This window comes from Tursiops truncatus, chromosome 11 (genome assembly GCF_011762595.2).
Source record: "Tursiops truncatus isolate mTurTru1 chromosome 11, mTurTru1.mat.Y, whole genome shotgun sequence".
Taxonomy (NCBI): Eukaryota; Metazoa; Chordata; class Mammalia; order Artiodactyla; family Delphinidae; genus Tursiops; species Tursiops truncatus.
Window position 1 is genome coordinate 5,661,056 of NC_047044.1, and position 24,295 is coordinate 5,685,350.

Here is a 24,295-nt window from a genome sequence, read left to right on the forward strand (position 1 = left end):
ACCCCGCCCAGCTGCAGCGGGTCCTCAGCACCTGCCCACTGAGGAAATGCAAGAATTTTTGTTTGCCGAACCACAGGAGTCAAAGTTTATGTAAATCACCAAAGAAGCCCTGGTCTGAATAAGACCCTTTCCGTGTGACACGTGGGTCAACAGCACAGTGTGGGCTTCTGGGGTAACGAGGGCCACGGTGTTGTTGGTGATCAGTGCGTAGGGAGCACTGTCAGTCATCAGGGGACCTGAGGAGCGGTCCAGGATAGCTGAGACCAGCAGCAGAGTTTCTTAGGAAGAATTTAAAGGAGAAGCCACGTGAAGAGCAATGATTACTGCTTAACTTGTTGGTTGCAGTGCTGTGTCCTGCTGTCTGCTTTTAAAATGTAGGACAGTAGTGCAATGTTCCAGGAGGGCCTTCTCTGGGGCGCTGCAGGCTTCACCTTCCCCAGGACCTCACACAGTGCCTGGCACTCAGTGGTGCTCAGCAGAACTGCTCCGGTTGAATTGAAATAGACATGTTAAGTGAAAAGAAGATCCTGCGCGTGTAAAAACCATGGGCGGCCCTCACCTCTGTGAAATGTAATATTTAATGGATCCTTTCCTCTGAGGAGTGAAGGTAGAGGGGCCACCAAAACTGTAGCTTCAGACGGAATGACAACGGTGAGAAAGGCTTTCCTCTGGCATGGGAGGGCCCTGAGTTTCAGTGCCAGGATTCCCGGTACTGGCTGTGCAATTTGGCAGGCGATTTCACCCCTCTAAACCACAGCATCCCCTTTTGCAAACTGGGGTGGCAATGCCAGCACTGCTGTGAAAACCCAGATTCGGTAGTTCCAGCCTGACTGGTCACAGAGCTTGTGGAGGCCACGATTACCCTAAAACCACAGTGCTCCCCACCTGGCATCACATACAAAGGGTCAGCTACAAAGCCGCGTCTTTGGGGATCACATAAACTTTTGACTGTTGCATTTTCTCAACTGGCGGCCTCCTGGTTGACTTTAGATTTTTTTCCTTACGAGCAGCTCACCTGCTGGAGCATGAATAACGCCACTTCTTTAAAAGGGCGACATGGGGCTTGTGTGCTGTCCCCACCCTGGTTTTCCAGGTTCCCTTGAGGGGAAGTTCCTGTGAGGGTCCCTGTGGGGCCTCGCTCAGGTGTCCCCTTACTCACCCTCAGGCAAGATGCACTGATCACCCACGTGCCTGTGCGCAAGCGTGGTTCCAAGCAAGGCGACCGTGGAGAAAGCAGTGGCAAAGGGTTTTACAGGGTTTCACGCGCCCCTAATTTGTTTTAGTGATTGGAAGAATCCAGGGCACCCCAAACTCCTTCAGCCACAGTCTTCACTGCGCCCCGTGGAGGCCTAGCCACAGTCTTTTTTTAAAGTGTCCTTGGCTCCCATCGTTCTGTGACTAAACAGAGTTTTGATCATTTTACATCCCATAGACCTAACCTTTGAACATGAGCTGAGACTGAGTCTGTAGGTCACGTTCCCACAGTGTTCCTGGACTGTTAGCTTTGGTCTGCGTGATCACGCCAACGTGTACGTTCAGAAATAAAAGTTTTTAGTTGTCTTCATCTGAAGACAATGTTATAGTGTGTTTTTTATCCCTCTGGGAATAAATGAGCCCTTTTTGTTTTGTGAACTGCAGGAAAAGTTGAACAGCATTTATCTGGAAATGCGCAAGTACTCCTAAAATTTAAGATTGCCCTAACATGCAGCTGGGGAAATAAGACTGTATTTTAAGAATTAAGTTAGACCAGATGTGAAATAGCAGACTTTAACGCTATCTTTGAAACAAACCGGGGTAGGAGAATCCCTTGGGAGATTAATGAGTCCATTAAATTTAAACAGATTCTTTTTTTTTTTTCTTTTAAGACCAAAACAGAAGGTTGCAGATTCAGAACTAGCTTGTGAACAGGCTCATCAGTATCTTGTTACCAAAGCAAAAACCAGATGGTCAGACTTGTCTAAGGTAAGAAAATGATTATTTCCTTAAAAGGAAAGGGAATCGATTTCAATGTTCCAGGATCGTTGTGATGAGGGAGCTATTTTCCATCCAGTCGCTAAGATGGCAAAGCAACTTTGTATAGCAATTTAGGGACTCCTTTTCTTCGTAAAATACTTTTTCAAAATAAATTCTCACATTCGAGGTCAATTGATCTTTAGAAAAATAAGTAATTTTAAGAGTTACATGGACTGAAATTGCTGGCTTTATCTCAGGTTTGATATGAGTTAAAATTTTAAATGAAAAATGTAAGATGCTATCATTCTTGTTTTTACACAGTTATAAACATGCTTTTTAAAGAGGTATTTCTTCCTGTCTTGCTAAAATTATAGAAAGCATAGTTTGAAGGTGAATACCCTCCATGTGCAATTGTGTAAACTGTGATGATGGTGTCAAGATGGGAAACATACTCTTAACAATGGCAGCTGTACCTGCAGGACAGTAGATCTGAAATGCAAGCGTGGGTCATCCTGAGGGCTAGGATATGGGGTCACCACTTCTCAATGCAACAAGGACACAAAAACTTCATTTAAAAAAGTATTTGTATCCTGCATTACGGAAGTATTTTCACACTATTCTGAAGAATGTCTCCACTTTGTTTCATGTGGTCATTTTCTATCTCTGTCTGCTCTGTCTTGGCCTGTGCCCGATGAGAAGTCCAGATTTTAAGTCCTGTTAAGCACCCGGGCTGCCTCACAGCCTTGACTGTGCCAGCCCAGGCCGGCAAATCACACAGATCGAGGCCGGGCCAGTCTTCCAGAGCAGTCCTTTGGGTCGCACTGATCAAGGCCGGGCCGGCCTTCCAGAGCAGTCCTTTGGGTCGCACAGATCGAGGCCGGGCCAGCCTTCCAGAGCAGTCCTTTGGGTCGCACAGATCGAGGCCGGCCAGCCTTCCAGAGCAGTCCTTTGGGTCGCACAGATCGAGGCCAGCCAGCCTTCCAGAGCAGTCCTTTGGGTCGCACAGATCGAGGCCGGCCAGCCTTCCAGAGCAGTCCTTTGGGTCGCACAGATCGAGGCCGGGCCAGCCTTCCAGAGCAGTCCTTTGGGTCGCACAGATCGAGGCCGGGCCAGCCTTCCAGAGCAGTCCTTTGGGTCGCACAGATCGAGGCCGGGCCAGCCTTCCAGAGCAGTCCTTTGGGTCGCACAGATCGAGGCCGGGCCAGCCTCAGAGCAGTCCTTTGGGTCGCACAGATCAAGGCCGGGCCAGCCTTCCAGAGCAGTCCTTTGGGTCGCACTGATCGAGGCCAGCCAGCCTTCCAGAGCAGTCCTTCGGGTCGCACAGATCGAGGCCGGCCAGCCTTCCAGAGCAGTCCTTCGGGTCGCACAGATCGAGGCCGGCCAGCCTTCCAGAGCAGTCCTTCGGGTCGCGGAGTGCAGGGCAAGCTCTGGATTGCAAGCAGCGGTCACACAGGCCACAGCAGCGCCAGCCGGGGAGAGGGCAGAGCTGGCCACCTGACCGCCTTCCCGCGTGCCCGCCCCATCCCTGCTTCTCTCTGGCCTTCAAACTCCCTCAAACCTATTTAAGAAAAAGCCCCTTCTCCCCAGCGTGCCTCCCCTCTCAGCTGCCCTGCCCTCCTTCCCCTCATGGGAGCAGCCCCGCCCTGTGGTCTGACTCCAGGGACTCCCGAGGGCCACGGCCAGGGCCCTTCGCAGCTTCATCCGACCCCGCTTTGACTTAGCACAGACTCACTGCGCAGCGGTTTGTGCGCCAGGTTCAGTGGTAGCCAAGGCCTGTCTGCTCCTGCCTGGCGGAGCTCACGAACCAGGGGAGGTGACAGATTATTAACAAAGCAGATGGGCGCTGGAAGGAGCAGACCGCTGGGAGTGGCCAGAGGCTGTAGAGGCCTTTGTTTCTGCCTTGTTCAGTCCATCCTTCCTGAAACGCCTCCACCCCTGGCACCACGACACCCTGCAGGGCCCCCTCCCCTCCTGTCCCGGCCTCCTGGCTGGGTGACGTCCTCCCCGTCAGTGTGGACTCTCACTCCACCTCGATTCCATGGCCTCTCGTAGCCACCTTCATCCTTGATGTCGTGCGGGACCCCAAACTATGTGTGGAGGAGGCCTGGGGACCCCAGGGTGCTGTGCTGCTGAACCAGGAGCCTTGCGTCTACGGGGCGGAGACCTCCTCCCGCTCTTCTAGGACTGAGCCTGGCGGGGGGAGGACGCGCTTTGTCCAGAATCAAGCATCGTGCCACCTCACTGGCCCCCACAGGACTAAACGATCCTGCACATGTGGACATCTCTGCCACTCTCTCAGTTCATTTTAACTAAAGCACTGAAGGAATTAGTTCTGAATTCTAAACCGGCAGAAAGTATAATACCTAAATAAGATCAGCAGTATTCCCACCGGACCAACTGGAGATGAGACGGCTGTTCTCACTCGGTGCACCCATCCCAGCTCTTCACTTCTGGGTCCCAGCATTTAGAGATGGTGAAGGTGACCAAAGGTGTGGAGTCTCCCTTCTGCCGCATTTCTGTTGGGAATTTGCCAAACAGGACCTGCTAATATCCAAAACGATGTATTCTCCAGTAAAACCGTGTTTGAACTTGAACAAGGATTCAGCGTTTAGTCATCTAGTGACTTTCACACAGAGTCACGGGGCTCTCCGCTCCCCCATGCGCTGCTGGGGACACCTCCAGCTGCATTCTCAGAAGTACACAGGAGTCGTCCCATTTGGGGGCAGCTTAATATGCTCATTGCTATTTAGGTGTTTTTGGAAAATAAGTTCATTGGTTTCTTCAGCAAACCTTTTTTTTTTTTTTTTTTTTTTGCGGTACGCGGGCCTCTCACTGCCGTGGCCTCTCCCGTTGCGGAGCACGGGCTCCGGACGCGCAGGCTCAGCGGCCACGGCTCACGGGCCCAGCCGCTCCGCGGCATGTGGGATCCTCCCGGACCAGGGCACAAACCCGACGTCCCCTGCATCGGCAGGCGGACTCTCAACCACTGCGCCACCAGGGAAGCCCCAGGCCTAACTTTTTTAAGCTTAATTGTTTTTTAATTTGCGACGCTACAGTGGAATATACAAATAATATATATATGTAACTATGTGTATGTAATATGTATGTATATATGCACATTTAACATACATGTTTTATAATATATATGTATTATATGTATAATGTATATGTGCAGTTTAAATACACGGTGTAGTCACCGTGTATCCCAGATTGTACGCCACCATGTAACCACCATCCAGATGAAGCAATAGAATGTTAACAGTATCTTAGACCAGGGAGCTACACTTTTTCTGTGAAGGGCAAGACAGTAAATATTTTCGACCTTGTGGGTCACAGGGCTCTGTTGGGACTCTCAGACGTCTTACTTTCTTCCCCTCCAGTGGATGTGTAGCAGTAGCTCGTTGCTGTTTTGATTAGCATTTGTTGTTTACTAATGAAATTGGGCATTTTTTCATTTGTTTATTCATTAGTCAGTTTTCTTTATCTGCGAAGTGCCTGCTTGAGACTTTTTTACAGTTTTCACACTGGCTCGTCTGTCTTTCTTTCCTTGGTCAGTGGGAACGCTTACTTTGGTTTGGCCAGTAGATTTTTGTAAGTGGTAAGTGATGCAGATACCTTCTCTCAGTTTGTGTTCAGTCTTCACCCTTTAAAAAAAATTTTAATTTAATTTTTCTTCCAGTTTATTGAGATATAATTGACAAACAGCACCATACAAGTTTAAGGTGTATGGCGTAATGATTTGACTTACGTATATTGTGAAATGATTATCACAATAAGTTTAGAGAACATCTATCATCTCATATAAATATGAAATTAAAGAAATAGAAAAAAATGTTGTGTGTGATGAGAATTCTTAGGTTTTAGTCTCTTAACTTCCGTATATAGCATACAGATGTGTTATATATTATATATATGTTATACATACAGCTGTGTTCATTATATTCAGCTGTATTCATGATATTTATCATGTTGTACATTACATCCCTAGTACTTATTTATCTTAGAACCGGAAGTTTGTAGTACCTGTTGACCACCTTCATCCAATTCCCCCTCCCCGCACCCCTTGCTTTTGGTAATCACAAATCTGATCTCTTTTTCTATGAATTGTTTGTATGCTTGTTTCTTTGTTTTTAGAGTAGAATTGACCTAAAACGCTATGTTAGTTCCTGTTACACAACATAGTGATTTTTCTTCTGTTCATTTCAAAATGATCACCAGGATAAGTCTAGTTATGATGTGTCACCACAAAGATATTACTTAGTTATTGACTGTATTCCCCACACTGTAGCTCTCATACCTGTGACTCATTTATTTTGCAACTGGAAGTTTGTACCGCTTAATCGCCCTCACCTATTTCTTTCCTCCTCCCAGCCCCCTCTTCTCTGGTAGCCACCTGTTTGTTCTGTGCATCTATAACTCTGTTCCTGTTTTGTTCTGTTTGTTCATTTGTATTTTTTAGATGCCACATTGAAGTGAAGCCACACAGTATCTGTCTTTCCCTGTCTGACTTCTTTCAAAAAAGTTTTAGACATTCCTGTGTAGAAGTCTTACAATCATTTATAAGATTTATTCCTCAAACTTTCTATTTTTGATGCTACTGTAAATGTTATTTTTTTAATTCATTTTCCATGTCTGAGATATAAAAATGTGGATAATTTTATGTATTGATATAGAATCCAGATTTCTTGCCAAAGCCTCTTAGTGTAATAATTTATTTATGGATTCCTTGTATTCTTATATATACAGTCATGTCATTTGTGAATAAATGACAATTGTATTTCTCCCTGCCCTGTTTTTACACCTTTTAACAATTTTAACTTGCCTAACTACACTGGCGGGCACCTCCAGTACAATGATGAATAGAGGGCGATAGAGATATTCTTGCCTGGTTCCTGATCTTACAGGGAATGTTTCGTGGTTTCACCATTAGGTATGATGCTCGCAGAGGACTTGGGAGATGGATCCACTGTGTCTCCCTCACAGTGTATTAGAAGGAGGAGCGAATGAGCTATTGTTCGGAAACAATTTAAGACAGAGTGGAACGCCCTGTGCTACCTGCTCTTCTAGTCTGTGGTGACAAATCCCCAGATGCCTTTTGCACCCCTCGGGGATATTAAAATGGTACCATACCATCTTGTCACAACAACCAGAGTCTCACGTCCCTCATTTCCCCTCTGACAGACAGCCGGGCAGCCAACTTCGCTGCATCGTGGAGATGATGACCTCAGCAGTGTGGGCTGCGCCTCACTCCCCAGGCTCTGCTTGACTCTTATCTCTAACAGTGTTTGATCCCCAGTTGTGATAACCTCAGCAGTGTGGGCTACGCCTCATTTCCCAGGCTCTGGTTGACTCTTATTTCTAACAGTGTTTGATCCCAAGTTGTTGGTCAGAGAAGAATCCAAGCCACACACCTGAGACCACTCATTACCCAGAAATAAGCCCCTCCTAGGTGTTAACACTTGTTCATGTTTTGCTCGATCACCTTCTTTAGAGGAATGGGGAGGGTATCTAGGACATAGATTAAAAGGTTTTTAAGCAGGAGGAATGGGAGAAAAATGTCTTAGCTTGTTCCAGATACTGACTATTGAAAAGCTTGTTTACTGTCTGAGCAATTATGCATGTTACTAAATGCCACCTTGGAATATTGTAGAATTTTATCGAAACCGACAATGAGGGCAACGGCATTCTTCGACGACGGGATGCAAAGAACGCGCTGTACGTCTTTGATATTCCCCTCACACCCAGAGAATGTGAGAAGCTTTGAATGAGGTGAGTGATGTCTGAAGACTGGCTTTTCATTCCGGATGGCCAAATTCAGCACCGGCTTTCGTCACTCCTCAGGGGTCAGGTGGGACCAGGAGTGGTTTTCCTGCGGTTGTATCTGTCCTGTTCCCCTGTAGAAAGAAGCCTTGGCCAACAGGCTGGCCTTCAGGAACATGGGGAGCCAGGTAAACACGTGTCACCAGTATTAAATACTAGACTTGAGAGTTTCGCATTTCCAAGGAACCGGGAGTTCAACCACATCCTTTTACTGTTTCAGAGAACTAAGTCCCTCCCCAAAGACTTAACTCTAATACAAGTAGCTCAGCAGACAGATCTGCAATGGGTAAAGGGAAAAGCGGTCTCTCCCCATCACCTAAAGGTGGAAATCAATGTTGCACAACTGTTTTATAGATCAGTAATTTGCTGGAAGAAAATCACCAAAGTTTTGGTACCTTGGAGTGGTTTCCCAAGAGTGTCTTAAACTGAAACTTGTGCCTAATGCTGACTACATGTTTCAAAATGTGCTTTAGGTTTAGCTGTTTTTGAACCAGGCCCCCAGTTACAACATTCCCTGTGTAGATGTTTAAGTTTCAAGGTGTACTAACAATGTGGTCCATTTCCAAGTTCCAGCTCTGTCTTTGAATTACTTCCTTCTTCATTATATGTTAGCTGCCACTTGCATCCCCGCAGGATCGTACCCCGGTATTGCATGTCCTCTCAGAGGCAAGCCCATGGAGCAGTCCGTGTAGTATTTCAGCTTTTCATCTGTTCAAAGGGGAAGGCTGCAATGTTGGCCGAGTTTAGAATTAGGCTGTTTTGTGTCTAATTCAGAAAAGCAACTTGAAGTTCTTACAGAATCCTTGGTTTCTTTTTTGTTTTGTTTTGTTTCGTTTTAGGTCAGTTCCAACTCAGGGACAATTTGGTCTCCCTGCCCGTTTTCTCTTTTGAGGGACTAGATGAGTGGGTCCATCTGAGTAATCAGAAGATGCGGTGCAGCGGCCAAATGCATGGAGCTCTCACCATGTAGACCTGTGGGTGATGTGGAGGTGACTGTGTGGTCCTGATGCTCGGGGAGCCGTCAGGGGGCAGGAAGCATTCACCCCAATACCAGGGTGCAGGGTCGCCTGTTACAAATGCCAGAGGAGGGACATGTCGAGCAGAAAGGGAGACAGAAGTAGGGGTGCTGGGGGCCGTGGAAGAGCAGGAGGCTGTCATGGTGGGAGAGAAGCTGAAATTGTTCCAAAGGTCCAGATGGGGAAGGAGGGCTGCCTGACCCACGGGCCAGGAGGACGGGGGAGGCATTCTCCAAGCAGTGCCTGGGCTGCAGGCTGAGGAAGGAAAGGCGAGGCTGATCACCCGGCCGCAGTCCTCCCTTTCTGGCAGAGTATTAACGAGTCATTCGGAAACGAGAAAATGTGATGTGGGTCAAGCCATGCTTTAGGAAGACTAGTCAGGAAGCCGTTCAGAAAAGGGGTTGGTGGGGTGTGGGCCTCGTGAGACTGTGGTCTCCATCAGGGAGGGACGGGGCGAGCTGCAAGAATGAGGGGTGTAGGAGTCAGGTGTCCCCATGAGGAAGGAGAGCACGCTTAGCCCTCTTCCTGATGGGGGACAGAGCAAGGTTCCATGTTCATGGGAGGGAGACACTCACTGTTGCTTTTGGCTAAAGTTTCTTTATACACGTATTAACATGATTAAATACACAAATATCTACCCTGCGCTGAAAACTGTTTGAGATGAGAATTTCATCTACTTTTGTTTAGCCGGCTGTTTGCCGTGGATGGTGAGTGGTTGAGAGCTCTGCAGCCAGACATGCCTCCACCCCTCATAGCTGTGTGGCCCCTGTCAAGTTACTTAACTTCTCTGTGCCTCACTCTGCCCTGCTGAGTTAGCTCAAGTGGTGTATGGATCAGGGTAGGCTGGCTGCGGTAACAAACAAGGCCAGCATCCCAGGGGCTTGCCCCAGAATGATGTCAAAATGTAGTGTGGGTGTTGGGGAGCTGTGTTCACAGTCATTCAGGGACCAGGAGTCCCACCACCCCTGGATCTTATGTGTCTGCCAGCAGAGAAGGGAACAGAGCACAGAGGACCCTCTGGTCAGCTTTGTAAGGACCAGGCCTGGAAACATGGCCGTCACTTTGCCCAAATTCTTTTGGCCAGAATCCCTCGATGGCTGCACCCCTGCACGGGAGGCTGGGGGTAGCAGAAGTCTGCAGGGGGATTACGCTGCTACTCAGAGGCCGGGAGGCTGCTGCGCCCCGGGCTGGAAGAGCAAGCGGGGGAGGTTACACAGAGATAAGGGAGCTGCTCCCCACCAGCGACTGCAGGGCAAAGGGGAGGCGGTATTATTTGGAGACCAGGAAATTGCCTCCACTCCTGATGCTGTCTCGGAATTTGCGGGAACCTCGACTGCTGTGCTGAGCCGGAGCTACGGAGCCATGACAGCAGGTCCCCGGGAACAGCCTGGCCCTGCCCTCTTCCCACCTCCAGGGGCACAGCTCCCTGGGCGCAGCCGTGGGGCAGCTGGGAAGTTGTGCAAAGGGCAAGCGCGGGGTCGAGAGCCACCAGATGAACGTCCAGCCAAAGGGCAAAGGGTGTGTCACATTCCAGGGCTGCGGGGTCACCTGGGTGGCCAGGCAGAAGGGGAGGCTGCACATCAGCTGAACCACATCATGAAGGGCAGGACAAGGTGGGGACCCCATCCTGAAGGCCAGGTGTTTAGTGGGGCCACATCGTGAAGGGCAGGGCGAGGTAGGGACCCCATCCTGAAGGCCAAGTGTTTAGTGGGGAAAGAGGGAGGCAGGCCCACGTTCCAGAAAGATCACTCTGGCCACGGGGAGGAGGATGAATTGCTAGAGACGGGGAGGGAGGCACAGAGGTGAATTCAGGGCTGTCTTCCCTGGGTGGTGCCTGGAGGATTGGGACAGAAGTGACAGGTGTGAGAGAGATTTAGGAAGTGAACCCGCAGCTGATGGGCTATGCTCTGAGGGGGCCTGCACCCTGACCCATGGCGCCCGGACTGAGCTGTGTGACCTTGGGCCAGTGGCTCACCTTCTCTGAGCTTCAGTAATCTCTCCAGTGGGATGGCAATGGGGACCAAATGATATAAAGAGGGTACCTGGCGTAGATAAGCATAAAAATTAGTAGCAAAAAGATCATATAGATTTGTAATTATTTTCTGATTACAATATTAATGCACACTCATTTTAGAAGACTCAGAAAATCCAGAGAAGCATAAAGGAAAAGAAAAGACAACAGCAAGAAAGCAGCCGTACCCGACTCAGCAGAGAGGATAGACTTGGTGGTGTGGTTTTTTTCATCCATTTTCTAGGCGTTTCCATGATCTCGGTTAGCCGTCCTCACCCTCATTCCACCTCCTGGCCTGCTCCTCTCAGTGGCTCAGCGTTTGCTGACCCTGACTCACCCTGGTCCACTCCCTCCAAGTCCCCGCCTGCCTTACGAAGCAGGAGGGCTAGGCGGCAAGGTGGTGGCCCGCGCCAGGCTGCGCAGGCACCAGGAGCCTCCTGCAGTCGCCCGTACAGGGGGAGAGGCATTCTCCCACCCGGCGGGAGTGACAGGGACCCCCGGCAAGGCAGGGAGCAGCTGGGGCCAACGTGACACTCTGCCAGCTCCCGGGGTCTGCTAGTGAGACGAGGAAAGCCCCCGCCAAAACTGGGTAGCTGGAAGTAAGTAGGAAAATAACGTTCAGCTCTTTCGAAAACACAGAATTAGAAAATATGGAGAATATAGACAAGAAATTGTTGGCATCCATTGTTCACTCGACATTTACGAAGCACCTGTGAAGCGCACGCTTTCAGAGCTCCGGGTTAGCCTGGCAGGTGTCGTTTACGCTGGAAGTAAATTAGTGCATTAACTCCCACATCTCAGTGACCTGGCACATGCGTGCTTAGTTCTTATTCACACGAAGTCTAGCATGTCTAGCGGCTCTTCTGGACAGTTCTCTTCCAAGTGGTGACTCGGGATCTGGCTTCCAGTTGTGGCCTCATCCCTCAGCAGGGTCCCCCGGGACCTGCAGAGCACAGGACCGCACACGGGCTTCGGCGGGCTTCGGCCCAGAAGGACACACTTCTGCCCACAGCCCGTGGCCCCAGCTAACTGCACAGGGGCGGACAGAGTGGGGAGCACGTGCATGTTAAGCGAGCCTGGCTCACTGAGGGTTAAAGGTACACAACCGTCAAGGCTGAAGGAGGCCGCTGGGAAAGAAAACCTGGTAACTGAAGCCAGGCAGGATCTTTCAGCACAAGATTTCAGGAGCAATGCGCTTGGTTTTGGAGAGACTGCAGAGAATAAATTACAAGATGAAAGTGCATCCATCCATCCATTCATTCATCGGAGCAATCATTGAGCAGGATTTTCTTGAAACTTTCTAAGTTGCAAGCCCTGTGCTATATTCTGGGGCTCCAGAGATGAAGGAAGCCTCCACCCTCAGGTTGCTCGCGACTCGGCCGGGAAGACAGCAGCTGCGTGCCAGGAGGGAGAGGCTGGGCAGCCCGGGCTGGGGGTGTTCAGAGAGAGACCCCCAGGAGGTGCGATGCCTGAGTTGAGTCTTAAGAAACAGTCATTAGCCAGAGGTGGGGAAAGGGGGTCCTAGTGAGCAGAGAGGCCCAGAGCCGGGGGAGTGGGAGGTCCCTGGGATGGAAGAGGAAGGATGCCGCTTCCATCAGAAGAGCCTGAGACCCAGAGCCTGCCGGGCACAGGGCACCCCAGGACCAGGGCACAGAGCCCTGGGGGACACGCCCTTCAGGGGCGCTCAGTGTCCTGAGCCCCTTCTGTAGCCTCATTTCATTGGGTAGAACTCTGCTATTTTAGATCTAAAACCAACTTTGCTGAAAAACTATGAAGCCAGTGTATTATAAAAATGCACAGACGAGTCAGGTAGGACAGCAGCCGCCTGGGAAACTTGCGTATAGATGCCGGTCGTGTGCAACCAGCCGATCACGCAGACCTGGCAGAATGTTCGGGAGATAATTAATGCCCAACTTACGCACATTTCTTGTTTGGGTAGGTAATTGTATGTTAGTATTCCAATATAAAAGGCAAAGACTATTAAAAAGTTCCCGTGTCATGTGCATCGGCCCACGGGAAGACATATGACTGTCAGTTAACGTGAAGCTGGGTCATCTCTGTTGCCTCAACCAACGCAGTGTCTAGAGAGAACCTACCCTGTGCCTTGCTGGTGGAACACCTGGACCAGGAGAGCCTCTGGGTGGGAAAGGATTTGAAAAGGTTGAAGGAACAGTTCAGAAAAGAGAGGATCGAATGGGACGTGACGGTCGGGGATGAGTTAGAAGAGCTGCACGTGGAGGGACTAGATGGACAGGCCCTTAGCTCCGCATAAAGGACGCCTTCGTGACTAACGTCGTCTAGAACTCCACTGGGCAGTCCCTGAAGGAGTGGGTTTCCCATCTCTGGCGTGGCTTCATCCAAGGCCAGACCGCCGCTTATTGGGGAGCGTAAGGGCGGGATTGTGGCCCTGGATGGGGATGGAGCCCATGGTGTCTCATCTGTGGCTCCACCAGGACTGGCTGAATGTGCCATTGGGCACTGCCCCCTTGGGCAGCTGGACATTGTGTGCTCTGAAGGGCAGCTCTCTGAGCCATCGGACCACCCTCACAGATGGTCCCCGAGAGAATCCCTCTATCCAAGCTGCGTAAGGGCCACGTCTCCCTCTGCTGCAGGCCTGGGTCGTCAGTAGGGCTTGCACCAGACCCTCTAAATCTGGGGTCTGGGGTCAATGGTGCTGGAAGATTCTTCTGTCATTTATGTAAGAATCAAGTGCTAAACTGAGCATGAAAGGGTAAGACTTTCACAGCACAGCAATCGATGTGAACATATTCAGATCATGTGTACAACCAAATTGCTGTGTGTACAATAGATGGGCAGAGTAATCTGATTATGTCATAAATTAGTGGCCATTGCCGTATGCAAATGCGAGTTTTTATGGGTCCTCTGTTTATGCGCACATTTTTCTTGGCACATCTGTTGCCGAACCCTTTTAAAATTCAACCTTTACAGGCAAGTTGATTTTTTTTAATGTGACACAAAGGATTATATGATGAAGGGTGAGGTTATGTAAGCTGAATTAACTCTCTTATTATTCACATTCATAACAATATTTTAGTTGCAGTTGTGCAATCTGGTCTTCTGTTCCTTGGAGATGTGAATAGAATGTTTATGATCTTTATTAATGAAGTAATTAAGAAGTGTCTCTCCATTCAGTTCAAGTGTCACGATTGAGAATTTGTTGTTGGGAATCTCGTGAGCGTTGCCCGCGGGGATGGCAGGCCTTCCTTAGGGACACGTGCCCTTCACATTCATTGCTCAGCAGCCAGGTATCGATAAGGAAGTTTTGCGAGGCATGTTGCTGGGAACTGTGGGTTCGCCCATCAGGATAAACGAGGCATGGTCTCTCCTCGAGAAACCCACCGTCAAGCAGGGAGGGAAGACCTGGACTGAAGCGGGGGAAGCAGAGGTGGGATGTGGTTGAGCCTTTGGGTGGCGAATGGCAGCGGCAAACACCAGGCCCTGGTCCCAGCCTCCACCCGCGCTCACCCCGCTCCCCGGTCCTCACCACAGGCTACAGGGATCCAGGGGAGGCAGAGACACAGTGCTTTTGCCTCAGGACGAGAGAGAGGTCCCAGAAGAGGCACCCTGCTGGCCAGGCCTTGCTTGTCAGGCGGGTGGTCTGTGCACGTTCGCTCAGGAGCCCCCTGTAGGGGTGGGGAGCCCCCTTGGGGAGCTTTCTTCTAGGGGTGTCTTTATAGAGTTGCATCACAGCAGCACTCTGGTGGCATCAGGCTGGTCACAGGCCTGATGCAGCTCAGGGAAAGACCCACGGCCCTGGGATCGCCCTAGGAGCTCAAGAAATGGCAACCCTCCCCTTCCCAGGTGCACTGATGGAGAACTAGGCTCTCCTTCCTGCAGCTGTCCCGTCACCAGCAGTAGGAGAAGCCACTTGCTAGAGGCACTGGCCCTTTGTGCTGCCTGGCACATAAAGCCACTACAAGCCTCGGGCTTCCTCTGGTGGGTGGATCGCTTTGTTTTGTTTTAGAAGGAAAATTCACTGAATAAAGGTAGAATGGTACTTTTGGGGGTTGCAGGCACTAAGGTCGTACTAATAACAGACGCCTGGAAAGGTCTGGGAGGGCTTCCCAAACCCTTAGTAACAACGACGCCACTGGGGGCATGATTCCAGCCAGCAGGTCTCAGAGTGCCCTCCCCCTCCGTGCTGCAGGCCAGGCGAGGAAACCGAGCCCGGGCGGGTGGCGGGACCTGGCCGGCGACTCGAGGCCGGTGAGCTGGCGGCTCAGACATCGCTGCCCTCCCTGCCCCTCCGTCGCAGGAGGGGACTCTCCTCACCTTCTAGGACGGAGTCCCTGATGAAAGCAGGCCTGGATGCTGGGAGGCAGGCGGAGGTGAGACGCGAGGCCCAGGGGGACCGCAGGGGGAGGGGTGGGCAGGGGGGCCTCGGGAACTTCTCACCCCTCGTCCTCCACCCAGCACCCCAGCCCTTGAGGACAGGAAAGTCGGGTAAATAAATCCGTTCTCCTCATCGTTACTCAGTTGGGAGGGTCGCAGGGGACCCAGTGCTGGGCGGCGGCCAGCGTGTGGTCCTGCAGCATCTGGCCGGCGGCGGAGAGCAGAGGGGGCCCTGCTTCACACAGGAGAGCCCAGGGCGCCTGGCTCCGTCCCACAGGCACCGACAGCAACCGGATGCAGCGTGAAGCCCCAGACATTGTGCAAATACCGCCTCAGCCCTCGGAACGCTGAGTTCATCTGGGAAAAGCACCGCCGGAAATGCCATTTTTATCGGTTAGAGGAGGACCGAGATCTTTCCGTGAAAATGAATGCTTCTTTTCTTTAAAGAAAATTGGCAATTTGCCTTAAAAATTTTTATTGAAGTAATTCTATTCTATTTGAATGATGTTGGGAGATAAAAACCCTCCATTATGCCTTTTTTTAAATGAATTACAATTTAGAAAAATCCCAATAATAGAAAATGACATAAAAGGTACATAACATAATTCTTATCTTGTTTTCCTTACTAGTCTCTCTCATTGGTTGTGTGTAATTGGCATCTCTTCAAAGAGAAAATGGGGAATTGGAATCAAGTGGCATTCATTTATTTGAGTTTTAAGATTGAATATGCTTTTTTTTTTTTTTTTTGCGGTACGCGGGCCTGTCACCGCCATGGCCTCTCCCGTTGCGGAGCACAGGCTCCGGACGCGTAGGCTTAGCGGCCATGGCTCACGGGCCCAGCCGCTCCGCGGCATGTGGAATCCTCCCGGACCGGGACACGAACCCGTGTCCCCTGCATCGCCAGGTGGACTCCCAACCACTGCACCACGAGGGAAGCCCCTGAATATGCTTTTTGACGGATTTTCTTCTGAACCTTAGCATAGTTCCTCTTACATGTAGGTGCTCAATAAAAGACCGTTGAATTAAGGAAGGGTTGGTTTTAATTTTCCGTGGTCACAGTCGGATTTCTAACAGAATGACAGAGGATGAATCCGGTTGCTCTCTTGGGGTGGTCCAAGATCACCTTGTGTGAGGTGACCTTCCTGTTGATTGATGAGCCTGTGGATCGCCTGAGGGTCTTGTTACGAGCAGGTCCAGCTCAGGTCTGGGGTGAGGCTCAGGATCCTGCGTTCCTGACCCCCGGGGAGGCCGGTGCTGCAGGCCTGCAGAGCACACGGGGTGTGAGGAGCCAGGCAGACGGAGTGCAGACGGTGTTAAAGCCCTGAGCACCTCGCACTGGTGAGAGTTTTGTTTGTTTGTCTTTAAAGGTACGACACCGAGGGAAGAGGGCACATTACTTACCAAGAAGTTTTACAGAAATTGGGGGTTAACTATTCAGCGGCTATTCATCAGCCCTACGTGGAGGATTATTTCAACTTCATGGGTCATTTCACGAAGCCACAGCAGGTGCAAGAAGAGATGAAGGAGCAGAGCATGGAGAGGGCCGTGCCGGCCGGGTGAGTCTGTGAGCACACGGCCCGGGGGCCGGCGTCCGTTCCTCGTTGACCCGTGCAGCACTGTTTGTTCTGAAGTGGTACCTCCCAGTGCTGGCAAAGCTGCCGTGAAATTGTAATACTCGTTCACTGCTGTAAATTCTAGAAATCGGCGCTAAGTCACAAAGCTACAAAGGAGTTAAAGAGCTACAAGCCTACGCCACCCTACCCAGTCACACTCTCAGGTCACCCTTGAGAACTGAACCTTTGAGGTGTTTACTAACCTAAGCCCCTGGCCGCTCCTCTGGACAAGTAGATGCAGGTTCCACGAGGACATGCCTGTCTCTACCCGGTTCAGAGCAGTGCTTGACGCCTAGTAGGCACCCAGTGTGTATTTGTCCAGCGAATGAATGAAGGAACAGACACATTCTTTAACTCAGCAGTTCAACTTTGGAGACTTTATCCCAAAGAAATAATGTGGAAGAGGCCAGCAGTTTAGCAGGTGGAAGGTATGACTTGCAGTGTGTTTTCAACAGCAGCAGCAAAAGGACACCTGTCGGCTTCCCTGGTGGCGCAGTGGTTGAGGGTCCGCCTGTCAATGCAGGGGACACGGGTTCGTGCCCCGGTCCTGGAGGATCCCTCATGCCGCGGAGCGACTGGGCCCGTGGGCCGTGGCCGCTGGGCCTGCGCGTCCGGAGACTGTGCTCTGCGGTGGGAGGGGCCCCAGCAGTGAGAGGCCCGCATACCGCAAAAAAAAAAAAAAAATCAATCCCAGATGAGGGCCTGGCTTACAGAGCGTGGCCCCAAGGAATATGAGGTGGTGTATGCCAGTTTCAGCCATCGCCTCGGACACTGTGGGAATGTCTGTGATAGAAGGCTAATGGGCAATGAAGTTTTAAACAGTCTGTATAGGGACTTCCCTGCCGGTCCAGTGGTTAGGACTCCACGCTTCCACTGCAGGGGGCTCGGATTCGATCCCTGGTTGGGGAACTAAGATCCCGAGTGTCCCGTGGTGTAGCCAAAATAAATAAATAAGCAGTCTGTAGACCATGATTGGAGCTACACCAAATGTACGTGCCTGTCCACAAGATGCTGTACAGAAGGTATCGTGTTGTATTTGGATGGTGGGACTGCGCGTGATTCCTTTCAAAGTTTAAAAGTAATCACTAATGAAACTAGTCACTAATGCCATATTTTAAAATTCTAAAACAATGGATAAAGAAAGTGTGGTACATACATATACAATGGAATATTATTCGGCCATAAAAAAGAATGAAATATGGCCATTTGTGATAAAACAACTGGACCTTGAGGGCATTATGCCAAGTGAAATAAGTCAGACAAAGAAAGACAAAAACCATATGATCTCACTTATATGTGGAATCTTTAAAAAAAAAAAAAAAAAACCCAAGCTCATAGATACAGAAAACAGATTGGCAGTTGCCAGAGGTGAGGGTAGCGTGGGATGCCAAAGTGGGTGAAGTGGGTCAAAAAGCACAACTTCCGTTATGATAGAAATAGGTCCTGGGGATGTGATGTACAGCAAGGTGACTATCGTTAGGAATACTGTACTGCGTATTTGAAAGTCGCTAAGAAGGTAAATCTTAAAAGTTCTCATCCTACAGATGGTGATGGACGGTAACTATACATCCTACAGTGTATACAGATATCAAATCATTATGTTGTGTACCTGAAACTAATATGTTATATGTCAATTATGCCTCAAAAAAAAAGGAACATAGGAGAAAATTTTGCCGCATTTGATGTGACCCTAAAGGGATGGGACAGACTTTCTCAATCAGTCTCGGTCCTGGGTGGCCGCCCACCAGCACTCCCCAGGCCTGGGACCCTGCTCCCTGCTCCAGAGGCTTACCTCCCTGGCACTCTCATCTGTGTGTCTGTCCATCTCCTGTCTGTCACTTCACCTCTCTGTCCCCATCATCTCTGAATGAGTGAATGAGCTGTTACTAACGAATCCCCAGAGGAAAGAAGCACTCCAAGGACACAGGGACGAAATGTAATGGCTGAATGGGGTTTCAGAGAAGGGCAGTTTGAACACACCCCTGAATTATGTCTAAGTTACTGAGTTATAAAGCCCCAAGGCAGAGAATGGAGTTGGTGAAATTTCAAGTAAAAATATGCGCAAGATTGGTATAAATATCAAATATGCCATAAAAGTAACGAAAACGTGGAATTTATCTTTCCCAGACAGGGCTGGCCTCATTACCCACACATGTCTTCCCTTCCCTCTCTCCTGCCACTTATGAGTAACGAGGCTCTGGGAGGGATCTCACATCCTCAGCATCGTCCGCATGGTCTTTCTCTTCTTGTTTCTGTTTATTGTGCGATCGTGGATCTGTAGCTGGGAGAACTACGTGCCACTGGACGAAGCGTTTCAGATCATCCAGCTCCGAAAACTGATTCACACTCACCCGGTCCCCTCCCACCATCACCCTCTCTTACCAAAGAAATCAAGCCCAATGCGTAAAAATTCATGACCGGCTTCTGTTTCCTCAAAGATGTCAGATGGCGAAATTGTCAAGTCACTTTGCCCTTCAGGATGGCCCACTTTTCAATTTTGGTGTCAGTGGGTCTTCCAGCTAACCCATCAGATGCAGTGCTTCCAGGACTTTTAACCTCCTCATTTATACTGAAGCTTTGATAAGATTAAGAAACAGGAGTCGTGTTCATTCAAGTGACTGAAATTTTATGTTTGCCTCTTAAATCTAAGAGGTTTAATTTTGTTTGAAATGTCCTGAATACATTTTAAAAATTCAGAAGAATCCTTTTCTAAACCCCTATTTATTTTCCAGAGTCAGACCAGCAATAGTGAACTAGCCGCGGAAGCTCAGCCGGCTGTTCTCAAATGCAAATTGCGAGACACAGGAGCGAACCCAGCCGGGCTGCACAGGGTTCTCTCCAGCGTGCCGGCCGGGCTGTGTGTGAGGGGCTCTGCGGCCGTCCACCGGCCGTGCCACCGCCCTCTTCGGGCTTCTGTCTCGTGGTCCAGACCAGGGACCAGACACTGTGTGGGCTGACGCGGGTTCTGCCTGGCAGCGTGGCGTGATCAGAGCTCCGAATCCTCACTTATTCTGAGCACATATTTACCCTGCGAGGGAAATAATTACTGCCTGGAAACCAGTCCAAGAAATACTGAACGCCTCAATTTTCTAAAAATATGTATCTCAAAAAAAGTTTTGATTTTTTTTATACCTTCATTTACTTTCATTTTGAAGGATTAAGTGGAATATAATAGTTGTGATCACGAGTAATCATGTTGTAGGATGGGACGGAATTCAAAGTACACCTGTGAGGGAATCCAGGGTGTTGCTGCCCTTGGGATACATTCCCCGGACAGTTACTGCAGCTCATTTGTATCAGCTTCTCGAAGACTCACACCAGCCAGCTCGACCCGGAGGCCAGCAGGGGAGGGAGACGGTGACCCACGTAGCTTCAGGGTCCAAGCCTTCCTCTCCCCACAAGTGGTCCCTCCGCTTCCCCTCTTCTGATTTCCGACTTCTCTGTTGCCATGGATGATTTCTTCCAGGCACTCAAGGAACAGTTTGTGGACATGTATCCACAAATACACATCGGAGGTGGTAGACGATTACCAGCAAAGAGTTCGTGTTTGGAGTTTCTGGCATATCCTCTTCCCTAAGTAGGAACCTCACAGCCGAGCTCAAGTCAGACGGACACAGTGCTCAGTGTGGTAGGACGAGCTTCCTGGGGCCTGGATGAGCGAGTTTATGGAATATAATCCGCCCCCTGTAGGTCAGGTGTAAGACCGTTTATTCCTAAAAATGTCCACACTTTTTTATTCCCTTATCAATAATTTTTTTTAAGTCTGGGAAGAATTTTCCTGAAAGACTGAATCAGAAACTTGAACACATTCCTAAGAAAATCAGCCCTCGAACACGATCAGGAGTTACAGTCGGACGCTGTCTCTGTCCCAGCAGGGGAGAGCTGGCTGAGCCCGGACGCCGCACAGGCCGGCACTGTCTTCTTCCTATAAAACGGGGATGATAATTACCCTCCTCCCTTGTAGGGCTGTTGAGAAAAATAAATGGGAGAAGGTACATGAAGACAGCACAGCTTCTGGTTTCCCAACTCAGACACGCAAATTATGGGCTGTGCTTCTTAAGAACAAAGGACCTGCTCCTGCATTCCTGCCTCAGGGCCTTGGCGCTGGCTGTCCCTGGGCCCAGAGAGGTCTTCCAGGGGTAAATCCCCACTGGGTCCTTGACCTCCCTGCCATCTCTGCTCAAGTGTCACCTTCCCCAGTGAGGTCCCCCTGCACCCCCTACTGGGAATTGCAGCGGCCCCTACCGTGGGCATTCTCAGCCCCGCTTGTGGGTGCTCAGCTAACCCCTGACCCGCTGTGCAGGGCACTGTTGTCTCCTGTTTATCGTTGGCCTTGCCCCAGGGAGAATGAAACTTCTTCTAGGGAGGCCCCTCTCATTCGCTAGGTGTATCCTGACACCTAGAGCAGTACCTGGCACGTGATAGGTGCTCAGCGAGTCTGCAGCAAGAGGACGGAGGTGTGTGTCCCGTGTCTGTAATATCACTGTATTTTTAAATGTTTGGCTCCATTTTTAAAGTACCCATTCTAGTAAAAAGACAAGGTTGTAATTTCTCTAACATAGTTTTGCTAATGATAATAATAATAAAATGGTAATGATAAAAATGCCTATTATTTTTTTCCAGAATATCTTTCAATGTAAATGTTACATCAAGGCTGCAAAGCATCTTCAAAATTCGTTGTCAGATGAAGCATCAACTCATCACATTAGAATGATCATGGAACTCTTGCTTTAAAGAGATTATTTGTTTTCCCGGTTTTAGTGTGTGTCTCAAATGCATTCTTTCAGGGATAAGCTTAAGGACCACTATCAAGATTTCAGCAAAGGGGCTTCTCTGGTGGCGCAGTGGTTGGGAGTCCGCCTGCCGATGCAGGGGACGCGGGTTCGTGCCCTGGTCTGGGAGGATCCCACATGCCGCGGAGCAGCTGGGCCTGTGAGCCATGACCGCTGGACCTGCGCGTCCGGAGCCTGTGCTCCACGGCGGGAGAGGCCACGGCAGTAAGAGACCCGCGTACCGCAAAAAAAAAAAAAAAAAAAAAAAGATATCAGCAAAGCACTCACCAAACTAGATAAATCCAAAAATGGCTACATATCCTTATGCAAGATGCAGAAGTTGCTGCAGGAGTGCAGCTGCTCTCTGAAGGCAGAGGAGCTGGCCGATCGTCTAACCAGGTTTTCTATGATGAGGCAATACGTTTCTTACAGCACTGAAAATCAGGGTGTCGCATTGCTTTCGTGAATTTCTTCTTTTCCCGTCCACTCAAACAGCCTTTTGGCATTGAAATAACCTCCATGCCACCAAAAACTCAGTCTCTATCTGTGTACAGAAGTAGAACTGTAATGTTGTACTCATAAAACTTATATAGTACTATAAACCAATGTGACCTCCATTTAAAAAAAAAAAAAAAAAGAGAATGAATCTTCAAATACTCCTCTGGCTGGGCTATGTTCTAATGGGTTTGAGTCAACTCAAAGCAAAAAGAAAGCAACTTGACAAATCCATAACTTTTCCTGGTGCGTCTCAGCAGCATTAACATCCTTTTTTAACATTATTTTCATTTCACCCACGTTATTCATGCACTTGGGCAGGAGTCAAGTCGTCCTGCAAGGCTTATTAAGAACAGCAGCCCCCTGCCCTGCCATCTTCCCCATCTCCTGCCCAGAGTCAATAACTTCCAATGCTTTAATTCATATCTTTTGGTACTTAACTCAGTACTTCTAAGTGACAAACTTATCCAGCTACTTCTTGATTTTTCACTTCTAGGCAGTGTCTATCAACTTCCTACCAGGAAGATGCAGATTGAACTCTTTTCACCCATCACATAACCACCAACCACCTCACCCCACAGCCTCCACCACCCCGTGGAGAAACACGCAAACTTACCCCGTTGTCCCCCCATATTGCTGTGTCGCAGTTTGGTGTAGTTCAATATTCAGGCTTTCTATTACTGTGACTAGCTGATCACTTTTCTTTTCCCGTAGAACATGCTGTTTGCCCTGGAGTTAATAATAATTTTTTCTGTTTGCTCAGTTTCCATGTAGTTCTTATCACTAATTAAACCCCCAACTCACCCCAGCTTGTGAAGTCTCTTTCCAGTATGTTCAGACACCTCAGCTGATCTGTCAGCTTCGTCTTTTTGGATGTCCCTTTCCATGTTCTTCAACTCTCAGAAATTTTCTTGATTTACTTCATTAAAGAGTTCCTCTCCTGTTTGTTTCTTTCTGAGCCTCCTGTTGTTACTGATTAGTGAGCCACCCAGAGTGTCTCCTTATATTTTAAACCTTCCCCGTCCTCCATCTCTTTTTCTTCTTGCTCCACCTTCTGGGAGACCTCCTCAGTTTTAGTTCGCAACCCTTCTTTTGAGATTTTTGTCTCTGCTAATCATACTTATCATATTTTAAATTGCCAGAACTTGTTTTTATTCTCAGAATATTCCTTTTCTATAGCGTCCTGTTCTTGTTTCATGGATATACTAGTTCATGTCTCTGAAGATATTAAGAATAGGTTTTTTTTAAGTTTTCTTCACTTGAGAAGTCTCTCCTCAGTGTTGCTTTTTTCTGCTCTCTTCCATGTTAGACATTTTCCTCAAAAATATGCTCCTACTAAGAATGAGCTACTAAGAGATAGATTAAAAGTTCTGCGCAGATGGGGAGAGCTAGTCAACTTCAGTTTGAACCGCTTTGGCAGGGTAATCTGGCAGGTATTTCCTTGGAAGACTCCCAATGTCAGAATCTTTAAAACTTTTCTTTTGGGCTGGTCAGATTTCCCAGGGATTAGGGTTGCCGGATAAGACATAGAGTGCCCATTTAAATTTGAATTCCAGATAAACAATTTTTTTTTTAGTGTAAGTGTGTGCCATGCGATATTTGGTACATATTTATACTAAAAATTATTTTTGTTTATCTGAAATTCTAATTTAATTGAGTATCCTTCTAGGCTTCTGTTTGTTTCTTTGTTTTTCTAAACCTGGCAACCCAACCAGAGAAGACTTGTTGGTCTCCTGCTGCCAGCACTCTGGGAGCTGACTGGGAACAGAAGGCTGGAAGTTTCAACAGTCAGCATGATAAACCGAATAATGCCCCCAAAGATATTTAAGTCCTAATTCCTGGAACCTGTAAATGTCACCTTATATGGAAAGGGACTTTATGGATGTGATTAAGTTAAGGAACTTGAGAAGGGGAGGTGATCCTGGGTTATATGGGTGGGCCCAGTGTGATCACAAGTGTCCTTATAAGAGGGAGTCAGGGAGAGATTTCACCCAGAAGTGACCACAGAGGGAGAAATTGGAGCGATGTGGCCACAAGCCAAGGATCGCCAGCGGCCACCGGAAGCTGGAAGAGGCAAAGAACAGATTATCCCCTAGAGCCTCTCGGGGGAGCACAGCCCAGCTGACACTGTGATTTCTGCCCAGTGAAGCTGATTTCCAACTTCTGGTGTCCAGAACAGTAAGAGAATAGATGTGTGCTGTTTAAAGTCACCCACTTCGTGGCATCGTGTTATAGAGTCACAGGAAATAAGAGTCAGTCTAA

General features: G+C 49.0%; 1 protein-coding gene across 1 annotated transcript in view; it reads left to right on the forward strand.

Annotated features, from left to right (window-relative positions):
* The window catches only part of EFCAB6 (EF-hand calcium binding domain 6), a 227,974-nt gene that overhangs the window by 155,414 nt on the left and 48,265 nt on the right, over positions 1–24,295 (forward strand). The window contains 5 exon segments of the mRNA XM_073789209.1: positions 1,866–1,962; positions 7,604–7,722; positions 16,521–16,709; positions 21,554–21,585; positions 21,808–21,937. Of these exon segments, the coding sequence (XP_073645310.1) occupies positions 1,866–1,962; positions 7,604–7,722; positions 16,521–16,709; positions 21,554–21,585; positions 21,808–21,937 (567 nt within the window).